The 22,269-nt window shown below is 39.8% G+C and overlaps 2 protein-coding genes across 2 annotated transcripts; both read left to right on the plus strand.

The window, feature by feature from the left end:
• The first annotated feature begins 1,056 nt into the window (after positions 1–1,056).
• LOC131555953 (pantetheine hydrolase VNN2-like) lies at positions 1,057–7,267 on the plus strand. The gene is made up of 7 exons (XM_058802283.1): positions 1,057–1,269; positions 1,367–1,497; positions 2,550–2,742; positions 3,343–3,634; positions 4,782–5,155; positions 5,312–5,482; positions 6,779–7,267. The coding sequence occupies exons 1-7, from the start codon at positions 1,057–1,059 to the stop codon at positions 6,896–6,898; spliced, it is 1,494 nt and encodes a 497-aa protein (XP_058658266.1). The 3' UTR covers positions 6,899–7,267.
• Positions 7,268–21,207: 13,940 nt separating this feature from the next.
• On the plus strand, positions 21,208–22,269 carry TAAR1 (trace amine associated receptor 1). The gene has a single exon (XM_058802694.1). It carries the CDS (start codon positions 21,268–21,270, stop codon positions 22,267–22,269), a length of 1,002 nt encoding a protein of 333 aa, XP_058658677.1. The 5' UTR covers positions 21,208–21,267.

Consider the following 22,269-nt stretch of genomic DNA (forward strand, 5'->3'; position numbering starts at 1 on the left):
GATGTTGCAGCCATCTGTGAGCACAATGACATTTTAGAATCATAGACTTGATGAAGTGTTGGCTTCTCCTGAAGAGGCCTTGGTGCTGATGGAGAAGGATAATTCTTATGGGTGACACTACATAGGGAATAGGAAGATTTTTCAAGGAGGAAGAAGGGGTTTTTGTAAAATTTCTTCTATGTGGTAAATGACAAGTCAGGTTATACTCCTTTACCCTCACTAAAGTACCACAGGTCCTAACTAAGGTTTTTCTAGGGATCATCTAAAACTGCAGTAGGAATATTCTATTTACAAAATACTGTGCTAAAAATTTATTTCCATGAGAAAAAATGGTGCTTTCCATGAGTAATTTCAAGTTGCTTATTGTACAAAACCTTCCTTTTGAAAGGACCATAGTAAAGAAAAAATTGTGTCGTCAAATTCTTTCTCACAAAACAAGCAAGTCTGTTAGCTCTAGGCAGAGAGGTCAGCACAATTCAAGAGATAGTTTATACTGCAGTGTGAGCCCAGTGGGGAGGATGCTCTCAAGGCACCCACTTGAACTGTAATAAGCCATTGGACAAAAGCAGGAGGTATGGCAGGACCATGTCTCATAAACATTGCTGAATTGTCTGCACTCTGGAGCAAGACTGCACCCCATGCAGGTGGTCTGCCCTCAGTCGTGGCTGAAGTTTCCACTGATGGCAGCTATATGCAGTAAAGTGACATGGAGTAGTGGATCCCTGCCAGGGGAGTCTGGGCTTTCCCTGAGATGGGTTCAAAAGCGTGGAGAGGGATGTGCAAAGGAAATGTGCAAGTGCTCCTTCCAATGAACCCCTTGTAGATTAACGTGGCTTCTGACAAGCTCTCTTAGCCTTTTGTTCTAATTTTATTTAAAACCTTTCATATTGGAAACAAGATCAGATTCCGAGAAAAGCTTCTTGGACTTTTTGGCAGAAATCTCTCAGATTACTCAACGGAAGATTATTGCCAAAGCAAACCTATTAGTCTTTACTCCTCCTCTTTCCCTCCAGTTTATATTCCCCATGCTGACCCAGGAGCTGGGAGGCTGCAGCCATGCTCCCTTCCCAGGCTCTCCTGCCCGCTGTGCTGTTTGCACTCGCAACCCTTCGGGCCCTCGCCTCCGACACCTTCCTGGCAGCCGTCTACGAGCACGCCGTCATCCTGCCACAGCCCACCCAGGAGCCCGTCCCTGCCAGCGATGCTTTGGCCCTGATGAACAGAAACATGGATGTCTTGGAAGGGGCCATCAAGGAAGCTGCCCAGCAGGTACGAGGGCTGCCGTGAGGGCTGTCCATCAGTGCTCCTGCTGACCCTCCTGGCTGTCTGTTGGTGGGTGCCCTTTAAACGGAGCCTGTTGTGACAGGGTGCCCACATCATTGTGACTCCTGAGGACGGCATCTATGGCTGGCGATTCACAAGAGAATCCATCTACCCCTACCTGGAGGATATCCCTGATCCAGCGGTGAATTGGATTCCCTGCACTGACCCCTCAAGGTGATTTCTTCTGCAGTGGTTTAGGTGATTTCAACCTTTTATCTATCTCATGGAGTCTTGAGCAGCAGACACTAAATTACTAAGAACTTCTAATTCTTTATTCTATAAAAATTCACAAGTACTGTAGAGATGAGATGCATTACAAAGACTTCTTAATTAAATGGTAATGGAAATATGTCAGGTAAAAGCACTGAGACAGTTTTACTTGCAAAAGGACAAAAATGAGGATGTTTTAGGCAAAATAATTATTTTAAAAACATGCACAAATTTATCGATTCAGATCACTTGTGAAAACCTTCTGTAAGTGGAAGCTATTTTATTATCATGTAGCTGCATAGATCAGACAAGCTGGTTCAGTCCTCAGTTCAGGTGGCTAAGTGATTTCTAAACCAAATTGCACAAAATATTAATCTAGATCTGAAAGAAATATCTTTTGGAAATCCAGCCACCTGCACATCTGCTGTGTTACACATAGAGGTGGTCCCAATGTGTGTCAGCTTGGGACACTGAAAAGATTCAGTTCATACCTAAGCTAACCTTTTATGTTCTCTTTTGAGGCTTTATGAAGCTAGATTTCAGGAGTCCTCAGCTCTGTAAATGGGGCACCCACTTTTTACTAAAGGCATACAGACAACAATTATTAAAAAAGGCTAAAATTTTCTTCTGAATCAGGGTTTAGAGCTGCTTGATAATTTGCTTTTTCAGCTATTTAAGATTTATGTCTCTGTACTGATTTATTCTTTGCTTTGTGAAGCTCTTCACATCTTTGTATGCATGTTAGCTGGAAATTCTATCCACACAGAAAACAACATTGTAAAGGATACAGGAAAGAAGAACACAAGGAGGCCATTTTTTAAAGATAAAAGAGACTGTCATTTTAAAATGATGCTATGAACAGAGAAGAAAATGAACAAAACCTATGTTTTGGTCTATTGCTTTTTCAGCATCTGGAGATGTGCAGTTAATGGTGTAGTAATTCTGAATGCATTACTTTTACATGGGGCGCTTATAATTCTATAAGACTTTTTTTTCCTTCACTAAAAATGCAATAGATTTGGTCCAACACCAGTGCAGGAACGACTCAGCTGCATGGCCAGAAATAACTCCATCTATGTGGTTGCAAATATCGGGGACAAGAAGCCGTGTGACTCCAGTGATCCCAGCTGCCCCAGGGACGGTCGGTACCACTACAACACGGATGTCGTCTTTGACACACAGGGCAAACTGGTGGCTCGCTACCATAAGGTAAGGAAATGCTTCAGCATCAACCTCTAATTCATTATCAATGAATTTTTCAGCTCTCTGGCACCAATTTCAGATAGTTTATACAGTAATTTTACATTACTATAAAGTGACAACCAGTCCAGGATGATTTGATGATCTTATGGCCTGAAGAAATAATAAGTAATTGCTTGACCTGTCAGACAAATTATTCCCAGGAGCACTACAGCTGCAGAGTGCATGCCAGCTGCCAAACACTTAAAAGCTACATTTATGACAGTAAATGGTAAGAAAACAGTGACAGAATTTTCCATACTCAATAAACATTAGCTTTTCCTTGATACATTCGTGGCCAGCCTAGACAGTGCTTTCTCAGGGGACATCTTGGCCCTTGGTCTTGGAGTATAGCTAATACTGGATGGGCATTGCTGTCAGGAGGTAGATGGGGCACAGCCACCCCATTTTTTGGGCAGGAGGGTCAGTTGATTGGATACAAACCGGCTGTGCTAGCCAGCTCAGGTACCTCCTCTCCCAGTTCTGCATTAACGCCTGTCTCAGATGCAAAAGCTGTTCATAATCTTGCCTTATTTTCAGTTTTTAATATGCCATTTTCTTCACCTGCAGTACAATCTGTTTAGAAGTGAAACTCAGTTTGATTATCCAAAAGAGCCAGAAGCTGTCACCTTTGAGACTCCTTTTGGGAAGTTTGGCATTTTCACTTGCTTTGACATCCTTTTCTATGAGCCTGCTGTGGTCCTGGTGAACAAGATGCAGGTGGACACCGTGCTCTTCCCAACAGCTTGGATGAATGTCCTGCCCTTTCTGACTGCAATTGAGTTTCACTCTGCCTGGGCTATGGGCATGGGTGTTAATTTACTTTCTGCAAATACTCATAACACCACCATGGCAATGACAGGTGAGCTGCATTCAGGAACAGGAAAATTGTTCCCAGATTCAGAAGCAGGCAGAAATGTTTTAGACATAGTGAAGTCTCTGAAAAACAGTGTTTCAATTGGACTAAAGATCTTTGTGATTTGGTACTGAATGCAACAAACAACTTCAAGGAAAAGGATGTTGAATGTTCTGAAAAAGGTAAAAATAGAAAAAACAGACATTAAGACATTAGACATTTCTAAAAGTAGAAAAATAGAAATTAAGTTTTGATAACTTAAAAATGAAATTTTATTTCAGAAAATAGCAAAAAGTTTTACTTAAATTTTCAATCTCTCATCTAGAGGCAGCATTTCCTGTTTAAAATTCAATCAACAGTTAAATGGAGAAAAAAAAGAACCTATTGGTGTAAAAACAAAAGAAGAATTCCACTCTTTTTTCTTGTGGCTGCTGAAGACTTAGAGATATTATGTTTTGCTTTGCTGTGAAAATAGATTTACTGCTGTGGGGGGATAGAATGCAAGAGAATAAGTGCAGAAGGCAATCTCACACCTAAGGAGTTGCAGCTGTGCTAATCACCAGAGATTAGGAACAGGCCTGCTCTTAACAGGCCACAGCTGGGTCCAATAAGAAGACGAGTGCTACGCAAGGGTTAGCTGGTTGAGAAGGGAGTTGGAGTTTGTTCGTTGTGCTGTGAAGGAGTCAGTGCTGTGAGGATTTGACCATGAGAAATCACCAGGAAGTTATGGAACTTTTGCAATAAGATGACAACATACTGTCTTTTTTTCCTCTTTACTAAGAAAAGGATATAGCTGCATCTCTTCCCTGAATCAAAGTGAAAACTAAAAAGGAGCATTTTTGCCTGCCCTAAATAGACTGAGTTTAGGCCAGAGCCCTGTGTGTCCTTTAGTGAAACATAGCTACCCCCATGATTGCTTCCTTTGTCAAATATGCCACTCTGAGAGCTATGATTTATTTTTCAATAAACCTAAGTTTTAACACTAGGGTGGGTATTTTGGCTTTTTGGTGCTTTAAAATTATTCCAAAACCTTTCAGTAATGTATTGAATGAACAGAGTATCACTGAAAAGTAATGCCAGTGCGGTGTGGGGGGTGACTGGCACCCCTGCCAAGCTGTGCTGGCTAACGGGGGGCTGGTGGTGTCCTTGGCAGGCAGTGGGCTGTTCACACCAGAGGGACCTGCTGCCTACCACTATGACAGTGACACCGAGGAGGGACGTCTCTTGCTAGCAGAGTTGAGTGCACGCCCCCGTCTTTCCCCCACCTACCCCCCTGCTGTCAACTGGAGCTCGCATGCCACGAGCATCGAGAAGTTTCCTGGAGAAAACGACACTTTCTCGGGAGCTGTCCGGAAGGATATATTCACTTTCAGAGAACTCAGGCACAAGGATGGAAATTACACTGTTTGCCAAGGAGACCTTTGCTGTCATCTGGTCTACCAGATGTCAAACAAGAGGAGAGATGAAGTTTATGTCCTGGGTGCATTTGATGGGCTTCACGGTTCTCTCATAAAATACCATTGGCAGGTAATTGCATGTTTAGAGGTGAGTGTGGCCATGTAACAACCACCTAAAAACATTTGTCCATTACTGCATCCTGGGAACTTTGCTTGCTACCAAATCCAGCTCGTGGTTGCTGAAAGCTCAGTGGTGCTTTGCCTTTCTGTCTCCTCCTCCCCACAGATCTGCACTCTGCTCAAGTGCCCCAGCACAAACCTGAGCACATGTGGGCAGCCCGTGGAGATGGCTCAGACCAAGTTTGACGTGTTCTCCCTCAGTGGCACGTTTGGCACCAGCCATGTCTTCCCAGAAGTGCTGTACAGCGGGGTGCAGCTGGCCCCTGGGGAGTTCGAGGTAATGGGACACCCTGGAGCTGCTTGTGGCAAGGTTTCTCAGGCTGTGGGGCTGAAAATTGATCTGGCAGCAAAGCCCCATCCAAAAACTGCTTTCTTTGGTTTTTCTGACTGGCACCCAAGGGGACAGATTTAAATGGAGGATTGAATCAATCCAGCAAATCTGCCTTCCCACTTTAGATCATAAATGAAGAAACCACAACTTTCAGTGAGCTGTTTTCTACAGGCTTCTCATAATGGTTTTTTTAGGAGAAAAAGAAATAAAATACTCCGAGAAATTGTCCAAAAAGAAATAAAATACTCCGAGAAATAAAATACTCCGAGAAATTGTCCAAGAAAAATTACTTAGCAGTATCATGTTTAAGAGCAGAGATTCTATGCGATTAAGAATGTTAAAAGTGATTTTTGAGGGGTTTGTAGGGGTTTATTTTTTATTTGGCGGTTCACATCTTATTTTTGCTAGGAGATGTTTTCATTCATAAACCTTAGGTTAGTTTTATGCAATAGGCTAGATGAAATCCTCATTGATTTGGAAAAAGTATTTAACAGTTTACAAGAGACAATGAAGACAGCAAGAAAGACCTGAAAAATTTTAGGGGAAACAAAGGTGATTTTTTTACACAATAGGAAATTGAAAAGCATTGTTCACCCTTCATACTTGTTTTTGAAGGAGACTTCTGTAAAAAATAGGCACATCAAAGAATTTATTGGTATCCTAAAAGTATGATCATGGTCTAATTTTAAAACAATAGGCTGTATTTTCTTAAATACATGCTTACCTTTTGTCACAGGGGCAAAAAAGTTGTTACAGGTGTTCACAGTTGGTGAACAGTGATTTCAAATTGATATATAAAATGGAAATAAGTAAAACTATGTACGGCAATAGCTTGAAATTCTCAATTTCCATCTGAAAATTGTTCTGGGGTCTACAAATCAAAAAATGTTTCAAGTGTGTCCTAGATATGCATATAACCTTTGTTGCCTTGTATGAGTAACTAAAGAGAATCTAACAAATTAGTTATTCTCACTCTCACCTTCTTATGAGGTGAAGAAAATGTATTTTATTTCCAAAGACAAAGGAAGGTTTAAGGATTTCTGGATCCAAGGAAGTGCAGGAAGGCTATAACGGCAAGGCTGTGGCAGACCCAGAGAGAATTCTGTTTTCTTTCGCTACCGTGACTGTTTTTAAAAGTGTTGCATCAAAATATACGGCATCTAAGACCTATTCTTTCTGTACAATGCAGTATTGCTACTCTGTTAGCTGAGCATTAGTACCATTCTTTCCCTTTTCCACCAGGTGCTACGTGACGGGCGTTTGAAAAGCAAGCATGGCACGTCGAAACCGCTCGTAACAGCGACACTTTTTGGAAGGCTTTATGAGAAGGACCAGCCACATCCTCTGCGAATTTCCCTGTAAAGTGTGTCCTTAGGAGTCACACACTCACCAGAGACAGGAGGGCAGTTTCCTCCTGAGCCATAGCAGTTACCTTGTATGATTCCTGTTCTGCAATATATTGCACTTCTGCTTGGCACCTGTGGCAGTTGGGCTTATTTGGGAGAAAGTGATGTGTTCACCTTGCTGTGCATGCCTTTTTAACAGGGCTTGAGCCAGTGCAATTATTTTTTAGTATGCAGGATCTGTCACGTAAATCTTTTAATCATAAATTTTGTTTCACCCAAGATATCATATTGATTGATAGAATTACAGTAGAAAGAAGACTGATACCAACATCTATGAAATGTGGTTTGTCATTTTATTGGAGAATAAATTCTCTCCAAGAAAGTCTTTCTGTCCCTTTTGGCCCTTCCTGTTTTTCAGGCTGCATAACCATTAAGTTTCTGCATTTTCAGCCTTACAGCCCAATCAACAGTGCCTACTCAATGAGCCTTGGCCCCACTCTGCCCCTAGGTACTCTACAATAAAGAGCAAACCAGATATGAAATTATGTTAGGTGCAATTTTAGAGAAAGAAAGTGATCCTCCACAACCCATCCAGGTGTTCAGTCTGGCTAAGATAAGATAAAGCACATCCAATTCTGCAGTCACGCTGATCTTGCACCTCTTTGTACATGGCAGATGAGTGTTGGTTCCAGGGCACTTCACATCCCACTTACCATACACAACACAGTACTCCAGCACCTTCTCTTGGGTATATGGATAATTTCTTCAAAACTGTTAAGATGTATGAAATAGGCAATCTTTTAGCACCTGAAACACATTTCATCCTGTAGCATGTGAAATGGGCCTTATTTTGGAATTCTAGCAATGAGATATCAAGCCTGGCAGCCCTGGGCCTCATTTCTGCCTAACGTGTTATGGAGCAAATGAGCTTTGTTTGCATCCAATATGCCTTGGAGTGGTCCCTGCCTCCATACTTATCCCATAGCACTTTGCATCTACTGCCATTCTTAGCAAGGTTAGCACTGAGCTGTGCTAAACGTGGCGTGTAAAAAACACTCTGTGACTTCCCACCCCAGACACACCTATGTATGTTATCCAGAAGTTGTTGAAGTCACATGATTTCTGGTTTTACCCATGCTGCAGCTTCCCAGTGTGCAATTTTAGGAGCTCTTTCTGGGAGTGTTTTAACCCTGAAAATAAAACACTTGAACTTTCACTCAATGGGGGAACTGTATCACTTGGGAGCAGTTACTCAAAACAGGCAAGGACTCTAAGTTGTGCTTGCTGGTTCCTTGTTCAGCATCTCACAAGTGAACACAAAAATCTCCCACATATTGCTTGCTGGCATTTCTGAAGTTCTGGGTACTTCCCAGGTACCTGCAGAGCTGACTGTCTTGGGTTGTCAGAGCTTGGCACAGTTAGGATACAATAAATATTGCTATTCCTGATACAAGATATCAGGAAAGGATTCTTATATCTCATCCATTAGCAGAATACAGAAGTCCAGGATTCCTTGAAAATTACACTAAAAGCAAATTTGAAGAGCAGCTCACCTGCAGTTTTTGAGATGTGCTGCACAACTTTCCTCTCTCTGAGAGGGTTCCAAGGGTGCCACACAATGAACCACTGAGGAGTTTATTAAGCTCTTTTCCATTTCTGATGACAAAGCAAGAACTTGGACAAGCAGAGGATGAAATTGCATAGACTGTTGCAGCAGCCTCAGAATAGCTCCACCATTTCAATACACAAGAGCAATGAACCCTGCTTTTGGGGGAGGATTCCCTGAAGGGGTTGCAAAAGCCAACCAGATCTTCACCTCAGTGACTGGTGGTCACAAGTGTCTAGACAAAGTTCAGATAACGAAAGATGAGGTTTTGTAATAAAAGGAAATTTCAATTGATGCAAATTACAGAAACATTCAGAATAGAGAAGCAGAGAGGTAATGAGTGCCTGATGCAACAAATGACATTTGTCTTTAACAGCAGCAGTATTTACTGACTCTGGGACAGATCTGCCAGAGTAAAAAAGTCAAATTAATTTATAAGTAATTCACGTCAATGACCCCACCCAAAAGCTACTACAGATGGTATCTTAATGAGACCTATCCCTCTCTGAGCTGGAAAAGCATGCTCTTCATATATCAATATTTCTTCCTTACACCTTGATGCTGGCCAGAGCAAACAAGACCCACCTGTCCACAGTGTTTCTAACCACACAGAAAGAAAAACAAGTTCATAATAGATTTTATTGATGCAAGGCTTCAGATGAAGGTAGAAAAATACTCCATTTAAACAAATATGACCCAAACCTTGCAGCTACCTTAAGTAGTAGTATTTTGGGGGAACTAGTAACTATTTTGGGGAAACTTTGAGTAAAGTCTAATGTACTTTATTTTACATATTGAATTAAAGTAGGGAGGCCTTGGGAAAAAACAGAGAAACAAAATCCTAATAATCTGGAATTTTAAAGAGAGCCATGTCCTTAAACATATATTTAAGTCATCATAACCTCAAGTTATGCATTAAATAATATGGTATACTGAGGTACAATCAGAGGTTGTGCGACTTTTAGACCAAGTAATTCAAAGCTAAATGTTTCGGAACAACTTATCATGGGTGAGTTACTGACAGTATGGGACACCATTCTTGTGTACATTGAATTAGTGCAGTTAGTGAGTGACAGACAGAATGACAATGACCTGAATTTGAACTGCAGAATTTCTAATTAACCAACAATTGAATTATAAATCCACTTTCTCCAGATGGTGTTTGCAATGCCAATGTTGGCAACAAAGGGCAACAAAGTTGAAAAAGAGAAATCACATGCGTAGGTCAATAAAGAGAGCAGCAGTTATTATAAGGTTTACCACAACTAGTACAGGAATGCTTCTCTGTGGCTTGTGATGGACCATGAAGGGTCATGGAGCCCCAACAGAGAAATAATTATAGTACACCTTCCAAAAATTAACCTTTTAACACTGTAGACAAACACCACCTCCTACTGAAGCCACAGATGAACATGGCAACATTGCCAAGTGTTGTTTATCTGTGAATCAGACACAGCTGATTGGTGAAAGAGAAACTTTGCATACTGACAACACTGTTATTTTCTCTTTCAGTCTGGAAAAAAAAAGTAGTAGCTGTGAAAGTATTAAAATATTCATTGTAGCCACTCATTACGATAAAGCTTTAAGGGAAATAATCCATTTTCTGTTCAGATATTCTCATGGCAGCAGGGAATTTCTACTGTAAATATGTACAATATAGGAAACGCATTGTAACTGCATGATTTCAACTTCGTCTATCCATCTTCATTTGCTGCTTCTAATGTTAAAGTTGATTGATAACCTCAGTCTGAGAGCTGTGATGGTGTCAGGATGCAAGATTAACAAGGAGTATACAAAGCAGGGATAGATTTTAATGTAATAAATACAGTCAATCTTTAGGAAATCCCCTTTCAGAAAAGTGGGAGAATAAATATTTGATTACAGTTGGTCACCCAGCTTATGTACTGCAAAACATAATAACATAAAACTAAAAATATAATTTGAATACCTTTGAGATAGTCTTCAAGATCAAGTGATGACTTTTGTAACAGCAATTTTGAACATTTACTTCTAAATGAGCACAGGAGTATGAGACACACTTGAACTTACCAAAGTCAAATACATGGAAACATTAAGGTCAGTTTTTTATAAGATGTTTTTTTTTCTATTTTGCAATTCACCTTGATGTGTTTTCCAGCCATCTGAGATTGATTTTTTGTAAACTGAAAAAGGTCTATTCAGTTCTAGCTTTAGGGCTCTCTAAGGAAAATTCATTGTGGGGGAGAGAGAGGGGCAGTTCAGGCAAGACTTTCTTGTCAAACTTATGGATGAGTTTGGAAAAATCTAACCTTTATTCTGCAACATTTATGAAATTCTTAGACAAAATATAGTACTGACAGACAGTTGCCGTTAAGTTGAACAAACAAAGAACAGTGAACTCTAGGCCAATGCCATTGCCATGTTACTTACAGACTTTTTAGGATACACTCTCCCATGCTTTTTAAAGACCTTTCTAAGTTTTCCATATAGCATTTATTCTTGTGCTGGCTAAGTGCTGCTATATAACACCTAAAGCTCTCCTTTCCTTTCATTTTGTCTCCACTAGGAGCCAGAAATCTTGACTTAATGTTCTTTTCATTGAGGTCCAATAAAGTCAAATGGGGGCAATGAGATTGCTATACTAAAATCAGTGGTGGTTACATTCAGTTTGCATCTACTGATTGTGCATCTGCAGAAACAGAGCTATTCTACTCAGGCAAAATCTGTGGTTTTTTCAGTTCCCTCTGTGTGGAGGGTCTCACACAACTTGACTGGGTTTGGTTGTGGTTGGAAGTCATCAACATTGCCCCAAAGAGTTCAAAGACAGTGACTGATATAGCTCCCATCCTGACAAAAGTTAGGTGCACTGATCCTGTGACATTCCCAGTACCTTAGTTTATCACCCAGCTTACAAAGTGTACAAAAATGGATCAAAAAAAAAAAAGTACAAACCTTTATTTTCTTCCCATCCCCTTCTTGTTAAGTGGTTGTCTTCTCCATTTTTTTCAGAGGTGTTCTTATGCCAAGTTGGCTGCAACAACTAATAAATAAACAAATGGTGAAAATACATTGTAATTCATTCATGGGAACATTTTTTTTAAAAGAATTATTCTTGTCTAAGAAGAAATCAAATATATCTGACACTGATTTACAGGACGGAAGAGCAAACTGTAAAAACATGGCCATTAATAAATCATGGGGTACTTCCTGGTAGCTAGGCTGAAAGATAGAAAACTTTTGGCAGGTGTGAGTAAAAAAAATATGTGTGGTCTTTTCATAACTAGTGTAAATTAGCTGGACCTTAAGAATATCAGATGGCTGTATGTATGAGGATTGTGTATATATAAAAGCTTAAGTTTAATCAATCATCATTACCTAGAAAGAGACTTAAACATTTATTTTGTTGAAGAGTTTATGAGACTATCTTTAGTGTTACACTAGGCCTTTCAGTTGTTTATTCGTGTTAACATTAACCTCTGTTTGCAGGAGTTCGTCCAAGCTCAGCATTAGACTAATCAAAAACAGAAACCTCTTGCACTTTAGGGTTGTGTAACACTTAATGTAACCACTCCTGCATTTTGCCAAGGGAGTCTTACAATGCCAGTTGTTTTCTTCTGAGCCTTTTCTTATAGATTGTTGTCCCTTCTGTCATGAAGGATGTGACCTGTATTCCTCCTTGATTTACCAAGGCTCATCATTATATCTTCATGACTTACAAACATTTGCAAGTAGAAGGGAGAATTGCAGATAAGAACAAAATGGACTACAGGGGGTGAAAAGGGAAGGGAGGAGAAGAGAGAGATGCTTTCTCTTCACCAGTCCTCACCTACATGAGCAAAAACATACTCAGGATGGTAGAGGAACATTTAAACAGCTGAACCTCCTGTTGCCATCTGTTCCCTCTAAGTGTCTTGTGTATTGGCAGGAGCTAGCTAGTCAGTAAGAACTCATTGACAACTCATAAATCAAGTTCAAATTGACTTCAGTGCACCCTTCAGTGACCTGGTATTCAACTGATATACAGCACCTACTGTAAACAAAGCACAAAATAAATAAAGCTTTTCTGGTGAAAAAAATGCACTGCTCAGGCATGTCTTCCTGAGCAAAGGTTCAGCAAGAAAGGGTACAGCCTCTGGCACTGGCAATTTCTGCACTAGTTGTGTTGCTGTTTCTGCAGTGCCATTATACCACTGATGTTCGTGCACAGCATCACTGCTTCCTGCAGCAGGAAATGGCTGCAGAAGGGAAAGACGGCCCTGGAATGTTGCCCCCTTAAAAATGGCCCATAGTGCATTAGCACTGGCATCTGCAGCCTGTTGGGCTTGCAAATGGACTACTAGAAACAGATTCAATATTTCTGGGAAAATAGCATGTCTCTACTGTAGTCAAGTCCAGCATTTGTGAAAAGAACAGAGAACAGTCCATGAGAAGGCAAGTTAGAGGACATAATTTATTGATATATAAGTCTTTATTAGCAATTTTAGCTCTCAGTGGCTTCCAGTAGAGTAGACACACTTCCAGACCAGAATATGACATTTCAAGACTTTCATTTCACCATCAGTTGTCCTTCTTGTTCAGCCTTACATGCTTTGTGCCCCCTTGCCAGTGCCATACTTCCCTAAGTCCCAAGCTTATCCCAACTCTAAATACCCAGGGGAAAAGTTACAGCCTGAGCCCCACAGGTCCTGCTACAGGCTCAGAGAAACCTCTGGGGAGCAGGAGCTGAAAGACCTGGCTCTCCACCAATGCAGCTCACCAAATGACACACACAAACTGCCCCAAGGTGAGTCAGTTCTTTTCTCTGGGGTTACATTTTTCCTGGAAGAATGCTCCTTCTTGGGTTCCACAGCAATACTAAAACTATTGTTTGAGGATGGGGGATGCTGCCATTGAGCTGCAGGTATAGTTCTCTGGTATGGTAAAAGTATGTAAATAGGAAAGCAGCAGCTCTTAAGTCCCTGCTACAAAGCATATCATATAAAGACCTGATCATCATAAATAAACAGCTAGCAAAATTTTTATTAGAAGGAAACAATATCTTTTAATCAGTCTTGTTGTCAGACACTGTCAAAGTATTGTGCTTGGAGCTTTTGGGAAATATCCACTCTGGGATAGGCAAATCAAATGTTTTAAGACAACTGAAAGTGTTACAGTTTGTCAACATCACACAAAACTGAAAGGAGTAAGTGAAATATTGAACAATCTTAAAAACCGTTCAGTGCTATTAGCTCCATCTCATGTGTGTTCCTTGACCACAATAAACATTTCCTTCATGTTGCATGCTTCGTTTCATGAAAGAAGCCTGGCTTTAGCCAGGCTTCAAATTGATTCATCTTTGCATATGCTAGTGGCACAAGCTACCATTACATGTTTATCTTTTCTGGACATTTAAGGTTTACGTCATCCTGTTGATGAGATTTTCCCAGCAGGCTGTGAACCAGTCAGACCAAGCATGCAGCCACTTAGTTGGGAGAACTGGTGTGGGATGAGTCAGTTCCACGCTGTATCTGCAGCCTGTGCTGTTTGGTGATGAGGAAGTGACTCCTGTGCCGTATCATCTCCGAGGCATGCAGTCTGGAATACGGTGAGCTGCTGATTTGCTAGTCTGGGATGTAATTTTCTTTCAAAGATGAATCTCTTACAGGTAGCACTGAAGATAATGGTTATTATTCTGCACAGTTCTTTCTGTAGTGAGCAGCAACAGCACCAACAGCAGTAAATATGATTTAAAGTATGATTTAAAAAACACTCATTCCCAATGGCTGAAAGAAAAACATAGCTGGGGGCAAAGCTCTTTTCACACACAGCTATGAATTCAGGGCAAGGCTCTTTCCTTTCTGTGAAGTTATTAGAGAGTCATAAGCATGCAGAATGGGATTGTACCTTTTCACTGTTCAGTGCCTCCCTCCTCTGTGTATGCCTTCATTTTGGAGGTGGTGCTCAGAGGCCAGCAAATACCAGCAAAGCAGTTACAGTCGGTAGCTGCTGTTGTTCCTGTTGGATTGATGGGTGCAGAGAAGCACTGGCAAGGCACAAGGGACCTGCCCCACTGTGCCTCTGCCCTGTGCAGCAGCTGCAAGGATCACTTGCCCTGCTGGAGTGAGAGGCAAGGGGCTGCTCCTGCCCTTGGGAGCCCTGAGAGAAGCTTTTGCTGCACAGTGAGGGCAATGGACCACGATATGACATTACTTGCTGGGACTACCAAATACGTAGAATCCCTCACCCTGTGCAGAGATAGTTTTTTGGCTTTGCTATTATATGGATGTGTTTTGCTTTGCTATTATAACATTATTTTCTTGGAATCTCTTACTCCTCTGTGCATTTCAGAGATTTGCATTTATGTTGGAGTTTGGATTTATAGTCCTTCACCTAAGCACTATACTTGCAGAAAGAGCACGAACATTGCTTTACTCTGTATAAACAGATGGCTTTACTTGACAAGGAAAAATGATGTTTATGTTTTCTACTGAAAACTAGGAATAGGAACCATGGGAAAATGTTTACAGCTCAAACATCTCATTTATTGTCCAAATTCCTCTGGTACAAATCTGGGCTAATTTCAGACTGTCTTCAGTGGAACTGCACCAGGTTTGCAGAAGAAGCATTCAGATTAGTAGTTGCAAGATCTTCTTGTTTAACCCCTATAAAGAAATAATTATTTTGTACTACTAGCTTATTTGGAATTTGAGCATTTCCTCCTAGATTTCAAGCATATAACTGGAAACTTAGGAAGATTTTTTTTCTTTTATTGTGCTCTTTTATTTTTTTTTCCTAAGAAATGCATACAAGATGAGTGGAGTTATACACTTTCAAAACTTCTCTTACAGCCTCCATGTTTCCCCTGACAGAGAAACAGTTTTTAAAATGAACTGTGTGAAGATCAGAAACTTTCTGCTGATTGATCACAGAAATGGAAGCTAAATGAATCACAGTAGAAACCAGTGCTTTCCTGACATTTTTTTCACAGTAACAGTTCTCATTTTCAAGTCCTTTTCTGTTCTTTCCGACTTCCAGTGTTCCTTCCACAGTTTTGTTTAAGAAGGGCAAGATAACTTTTCAACACATTTTTCAAATATTTTAGTTTTAATGTCTGAAAAAAGTGCTATTTCCATTCCCTTCTGTGCTGTTTTCCATTTTAATTACTTTATGTTTTAAAGACAAACAAACAAGGAGAGTAGATCACCCACAGTATTCTAGACATTGTGACATCTCTCTTTCTTGGTTTTTGATAATTCTGAAAGCTACTTATTGGAGAAATATAACTTTTCTTTAGAAAAAAATAGCCACAGCAACAATTTTGTAGGCAAGTTTTTACTTTGAATTTTGATGTATAACTGCTTTACTACACTACAGATTCAAAAGACTGCTAAACACTGGCAATTTGTAAGTGCTTTGAGTTCTCACAAAAACAGTTTGGCATGTTTCTCTTTGATATTTTAAGGAGCAAGTCTGAGAATATTTTCATGACATGAATATTTGGAATATTTTTTCCACATCAGCATTAAAACACAAGAAAATGCCTGTGAAACGTCTGCATCAAGAGAGTGGAAGCTTGTTACCACAATGTTCCTTCTCACTCTAAATTAGTTGACAATTTGGCCTACTTAATTACTTAATTATCTTGATATACCAAAACCTCCTGCTTTACGTTCATTTCAGCCAACACCCCATTACATATCACTGTTCCCATGCTCACAGCTCCCCCTAGACGTGTGGTTCACTCCTTTCCAACGCGTGTGGGTCTTGCAGTGCAATTTTATTGCAAGCCAGGAGATGGAGGGAAGGGCTCCCTGACCAGACACACAGCCTGGGCACGGGAGGAGGCAAAGCAAAACCCACCCTCTGTTGGGGTATCACTCACTCAGGGTCACCAATTGTTATGATGTTGTGAGGGTCCCCAGGACGAGGTGAGAGATCAGAATTGACTCCAAGTTCTCAGAAGGCTGATATATAATATAATATAATATAATATAATATAATATAATATAATATAATATAATATAATATAATATAATATAATATAATATAATATAATATAATATAATATAATATAATATAATATAATATAATATAATATAATATAATATAATATAATATAATATAGTATAATATTATATTATATTATATTATATTATATTATATTATATTATATTATATACTAAAACTATACTAAAGAAAGAGAAAGGAGACATCAGAAGGCTAGACGAGAATGAATAATAAAAACTTGTGACTGAGCAGAGAGTCTGACACAGCTGGACCAGGATTGGTCATTAAGTAAAAACAATTCACATGGAACCACTCAAAGATGCAACCTCCAGACCACATTCCAAGAAATCAGGTGATTATTGTTTACATTTCTTTTCTGATTCTTCTCAGCTTCTCAGGAGAAAAATCCTGGCGAAGGGATTTTTCAGAAAATATTATGGGGACAGCCCTCCATGGCTGGCTGCTGCCTGCCCCTCTGCAGCAGGGCACGCCTGCTCAGGGCAGGGGAAGGCTCCCCAGCCCCAGGAGTTCCCCCAAAGGTATGCAGGTTGCTGCCAGGGAGCTGCCTCTGGAAAAAACACTTGAAGCAGAACTGCCATTCCAGAAAATGCCCTTGAGTTTTGTCCCTGAGTTACTCAAGGCACAGAGCGTGGTGGGAGAGCCCTGTGTGCATGCATGGATGGCCTTGGACTGAGTGTCCATAATGAGCTGGCTGCCAGACTTCTTTAGGATAACGAGCTGTACAGAGTCATGTAAAATCGGTTTGTTCCTCTAAATTTTACCTTCCTATAAAATGCATATGTGGCAAGACAGTAGTGACCAAGGCCCAAACCTTCACTCCTCAAAGAGAAGTGCCTGGCTCTGAGGCAGCACAGAGCATCTCAGAAGGATGAAGGTCTCTTCAGTCACAGACCAGTATTTGGGACCTAATACGTCTTTTTTACTTTTCCCCAGCTGTCACCATGATATTTTCTGAAAAATCCTCTTTGCCCAGGATTTTTTCCTGGGAAGCTAAGACGCCTCAGAGAGGAATGAAAACAATAATTATCTGATTGCTGCTCCTGTGTTTGCTGCTTTGGAATGTGGCTTGGACATTGTTTACCAACAGGTGAATGTTTGATTGGTTCCTTGTGAATTTTTTTTTTTCTTAATGACCAATCATGGTCCAGCTGTGTCGAGGCTCTGAAGAGTCACAGGTTTTTCTTTGTCATTCTTGTGAAGCCTTCTGATGTAGCCTTTATCTATCTTTAGTATAGTTTTAATATAGCACTCTTTAGTATAATATAATATCATAAAATAATAAATCAGCCTTCTGAGAACTTAGTCAGATTCTCATCTCTCACCGCGTCCTGGGGACCTCACAAACACCATACCCAGCTCTGAAGAATTGGACCTGACTCCTCTCCTCAACATATCCTCTCAACACTCTCCAGTGATTTCTCTCTCAGCCTGATCGTTGTTTCTGCATTTTTTTAGTTGTCAAACTCACTTTTTATAGCAAAGAGAACCTTGTAGTGCAAAATCTCAGTCTATATATGCGAGCAGCCTCAAAAAAAAACCAGACAAAAAAACCGAGTTGTATGTACCCATTTTGATTTTTGTGCACATAACATAATAAGGTAGCTAACCCAGGTCATCAAAAGAATTTGCAAGAAGCCGTATCTTAACCCACCTTGTATATGCCCTCGAGGCACCCAGCTTAGATGGCCTTTAGCTGATGGTCATCTCAATAACACTTTTTTACATTCAGCAGTATCACTGTTTTAAAAAGCTGCATGGTCCTTTGTGGAGCAAACAATTGATGCTTCTCATCCATGACTCTGGTACAGCCAATAGAAGGTGTTTACTTAAAACACATTTTCAATAGTTGTATCTTGCAAATAGCTGTTAGCTGGTGAGCTGATAGATTAAACCTGTTTGTTCAGTAATCATAGCTGGGCTGGTAGATACACAATGTGTCACTCTGTCTACATTATACCTTTTCAAGGAAATCTTACATGCTTCTGTAACCAATCTATACTCATGTATTTTGCTATATTTTAAAAGCTTACAGGAGGTAGACTACGTAGTGTCTTTTGTTCTTTGTTTATATAATACTGTACACTCACAATATGACCGTAACATTTAATCAAACACCTAAACATACTTCAAATAAATTCCATTTACCCATAAATAAGGCCCATTAAACCAGTATGAGAGCTACAGCCACAATTTTGTTCTCTATGTGGGTGACAAAATAAACAGTTTGAGCTACTGTTCACATCAACAGCTGCTGCTGAGTCAAACGGCCCAGAATGCTGCTCACCACACCAGCACGCCCCAGAAACACACAGGGGTTTCTGCAGGCTCCTCCAGATGTGGATTAAAAGCCTGTTCTCTCAAAATTTGTGTTACCCAGAACTGTAATGGTGGTGAAGAGGATCAGCTGCCTTCTGAGATGGTCCTTAAAAGGAAGAAGTGCTGCTCAACCAGCAGAAAACAAATGAGTGTCAAGAGCAGACTTCTACCCAGCATGAAGTGACAAAGGTAAGAGAAGAGGTTTTTAAGAGCATGTTTCTTTGTATTTTGGTTTTATTACATTTTAACCTTTGTGACTATACATGGAAGGAAAGAATTCTGTTTTCTTCTAGAAAACTTCTTCAGAGTTCAGCTCACTTGAACAGTTTGCCACACGTATTTTGATTTAATTAGTTTCTGTGTAGTGCAAAGCCACACACTTGACCTCAGTTTTCTCCATCCTTTGGCTGGAGTTTCTACTTTCTTTTATTAAAAAATAAATTAAAAAAAAAAATCCCTGTTTTGGTTTTTGTTTGTTTTTTTTTTTTTTTTGGTTTAAGAAAACTTGTTTTCAGGGCAGATAATATTTCTTTAGGCTAAAAAGTTTATGTATCAGAAAACACAGAGAAATTGTCAATCTTGTAAATCTTAAAGGAAAACTAGAGAAAGTATGTTAATTATTTTTTATTGGCTTCATAGAATGCTTTACCGAAATAATTTAATTTAATTTATTTGTACTTTTATACAGAGCAAACGAAGTTCAAAATCTGTGTGACACACTTACAATCTTATTGGGCTTAAAGCCTTTACAATGATGCCCCGGAGATACAGTTAAATTGGTGTTTAATTCTTTCTACTGTGAAAATTGAAAATTTGAGTTCATAAATATTCATCTGGCCTTGGGTGTAAACATGCTGAAAGAAGGAATGACAGGCAGGAAAAGAAACATGAAGAGACTGACAAAAATGGAAGGAAAAGGTATATGAAGTGATAATTAAATTGAGGTGAAAAAGAGCAGAGATGATGTTGAATATTAGTAGGCAGAACAAAAGGGGAAATGAAAAGCACCCCAAACAGTACATAAATATACTCACACTCCATATGTTCCTCACTCCTGAGAGTGACTTTGAGTGAACCTTATCCCTGGCACTTGGGTGCCACTGCCTGGCTCTACTTGCAAAATCCCTCTGTATAACACAGGCTGTTTGCTAGCTGTAGGTGTCAAGTTCTTGCTAGCTATTGTTTTTTGCCTATGTTCATTCCATTTCCAGTGCCATGGTGTGCTTTTAATAACATTTAGTTTAATATGAGAAAGAATTTTTTTTTTATTATGCTCTATCCAGAATAACCAGCAGCAACTAAATCCCAAAGCAAGTGGTTAAAATCAGTACTGGCTGAATTGCCATGTCAGTATTTTTCTGACAGCCATTTTATACCATAATGATAGTGCTACTGAACAACATATGCTAATGATCTCTATTTTTCACAATAATGCTATCTTTCTATTATTTAAAAGAAATACAGATTTTTCAAAAATAAATATTGCTTGCCAGGTGTTTAAGTACTTTCATTAAAAGTTTTCACTAGAGGAGTGATTTGCAAAAGGGACATGCTACTGCCTACACAAGAGGACAGTGGTATTTGTGTCCTTAAATGCAAACTAAACCTGTGTTCTGAAAATGCTTCTCTCCATGTTTGTGCCTTAGCTAAAAAACAGATTAATATAATCAATAATCATAGTAGTGCTAAACTCCTAGCACTGAAAAAAACTAGAGCTCAACAGAAAAAAAACATTTGCTTATACAGCAGATAATGTTTTAGATTAGTCAGATTCTTCCATTTTATTTTGTCAGCAAAAGGGTATAAAAGTTTTTTTATTTTCTGAGATCTTTTCCTTGCATCTCTACTTACAGCTAGAGCCTGCAAGGATTTTCCAGTAAAACTTGATCTGTCCAGTCACCACTATCAGGGCAGGGCTGGAGGAGAGGTCATGCATGGACTCCTAATCTTCTGTTTTAGACTTGTAGGTTTTAGACTTCTGTATCCAAAAAGAAGTTGAGGGAGCTTCAGAATTTAAAATTACTGATCTTCAAGAGCAAAGGGGAGATACAGTACTCCAGCTAATATTGATGAAGAAGACTAGGACTGAAAACAGAAACAGGAAATATTGAAAAGGGCTTCTCATCTGCCCACTGGACAAGGCACTGCCCAGTGCAGGCCCCTCAGAGTCACTGCTGTCCTGGTGTGAGGACAAGCCATTATGCAGTTTATCTAAGGAGATTCCCATTTCCAGAGAAGCCAGATGATAAAAGTGTCATTGTGCTAAATGTAATTAGAAAATATTTTTATCCTTCATAACTAATGAAATGTGAATTTCCTACACATCCAACCAAATGAAGATGTTTACAATGCCCTTTTTTTTCCTCTCTGCAGTTCTTCCGATCTAGAAAGTAGAAAATCAGTTGTAAACGTACCTTAGAATTGGGAAAAACAGTACCTGTGCTACATAGCTACGTGGATTTGAGACCCCAGTAAGGATGCAATTGTGCTGTGAATCCATAAATGGCTCTTGCATAAGGAGCAGCTGGTCAAACAGCATCCGTATTTCCATGTACATCTTCATGGTTTGCATTATTCTGGCCACAGTGGTTGGGAATCTGACAGTTATCATCTCAATATCACATTTCAAGCAGCTCCACACGCCTACAAATTTCCTGATACTTTCAATGGCTACGGTAGACTTCCTGCTGGGATTCTTCGTCATGCCCTGCAGCATGGTGCGCTCTGTTGAGCACTGCTGGTATTTTGGGGAGTTCTTCTGCAAGATCCACTCGAGCATGGACATTATGCTGAGCACAGCTTCTATCTTCCATCTTTCCTTCATATCCATCGACCGTTACTATGCTGTGTGTGACCCTTTAAGATACAAATCAAAGATAAATACTTTTGTCATTGTGGCCATGGTGTGTATAAGCTGGATGGTCCCTGCTGCTTTTGCTTTTGGAATGATCTTTCTAGACCTAAACTTGAGAGGGGCAGAAAAGATTTATAATCATGTCCACTGTGCAGGAGGATGCTTTCTCCTTTTTAGTGAAACTTCAGGTATTGTGGCCTCCATAGTGTCTTTTTACATCCCTGGATTTGTTATGCTGTGCATCTATAGGAAAATATACTCTGTAGCCAAGAAGCAGGCAAGATCCATCAATGCAATTAACAGAAAAAAAATGCGATTTGAAATGAAGCACCACATTTCATTCTGCAGAGAAAGGAAAGCTGCTAAGACTTTAGGCATCATAATGGGAGTGTTTCTCATCTGCTGGACTCCATTCTTCTTCTTTACAGCTACCAATCCATTTATGAATTATGTGATTCCTCCTGTTCTCATTGATGCTTTGGTTTGGTTTGGCTATTTAAATTCTACACTTAACCCAGTTGTTTATGCATTTTTTTACTTGTGGTTTCGCAGGGCATTGAAGATTATTCTGTTAGGAAAAGTTTTTCAACAGGACTCTTCCAGGACTCATTTGTTCTCAGACTAA

This window comes from Ammospiza caudacuta, chromosome 3 (genome assembly GCF_027887145.1).
Source record: "Ammospiza caudacuta isolate bAmmCau1 chromosome 3, bAmmCau1.pri, whole genome shotgun sequence".
In the NCBI taxonomy this organism is placed as follows: domain Eukaryota; kingdom Metazoa; phylum Chordata; class Aves; order Passeriformes; family Passerellidae; genus Ammospiza; species Ammospiza caudacuta.

What these genes read in the sequence shown, in the direction of transcription:
- TAAR1 (XM_058802694.1), top strand. Translation starts at nt 21,268, where the DNA reads ATGCAATTGTGCTGTGAATCCATAAATGGCTCTTGCATAAGGAGCAGC.
- LOC131555953 (XM_058802283.1), top strand. Translation starts at nt 1,057, where the DNA reads ATGCTCCCTTCCCAGGCTCTCCTGCCCGCTGTGCTGTTTGCACTCGCA. An exon ending in CACCACCATGGCAATGACAG is followed by an intron (nt 3,635 to 4,781) that starts GTGAGCTGCATT and finishes TGTCCTTGGCAG; the next exon opens with GCAGTGGGCTGTTCACACCA. An exon ending in TGGCCCCTGGGGAGTTCGAG is followed by an intron (nt 5,483 to 6,778) that starts GTAATGGGACAC and finishes CTTTTCCACCAG; the next exon opens with GTGCTACGTGACGGGCGTTT.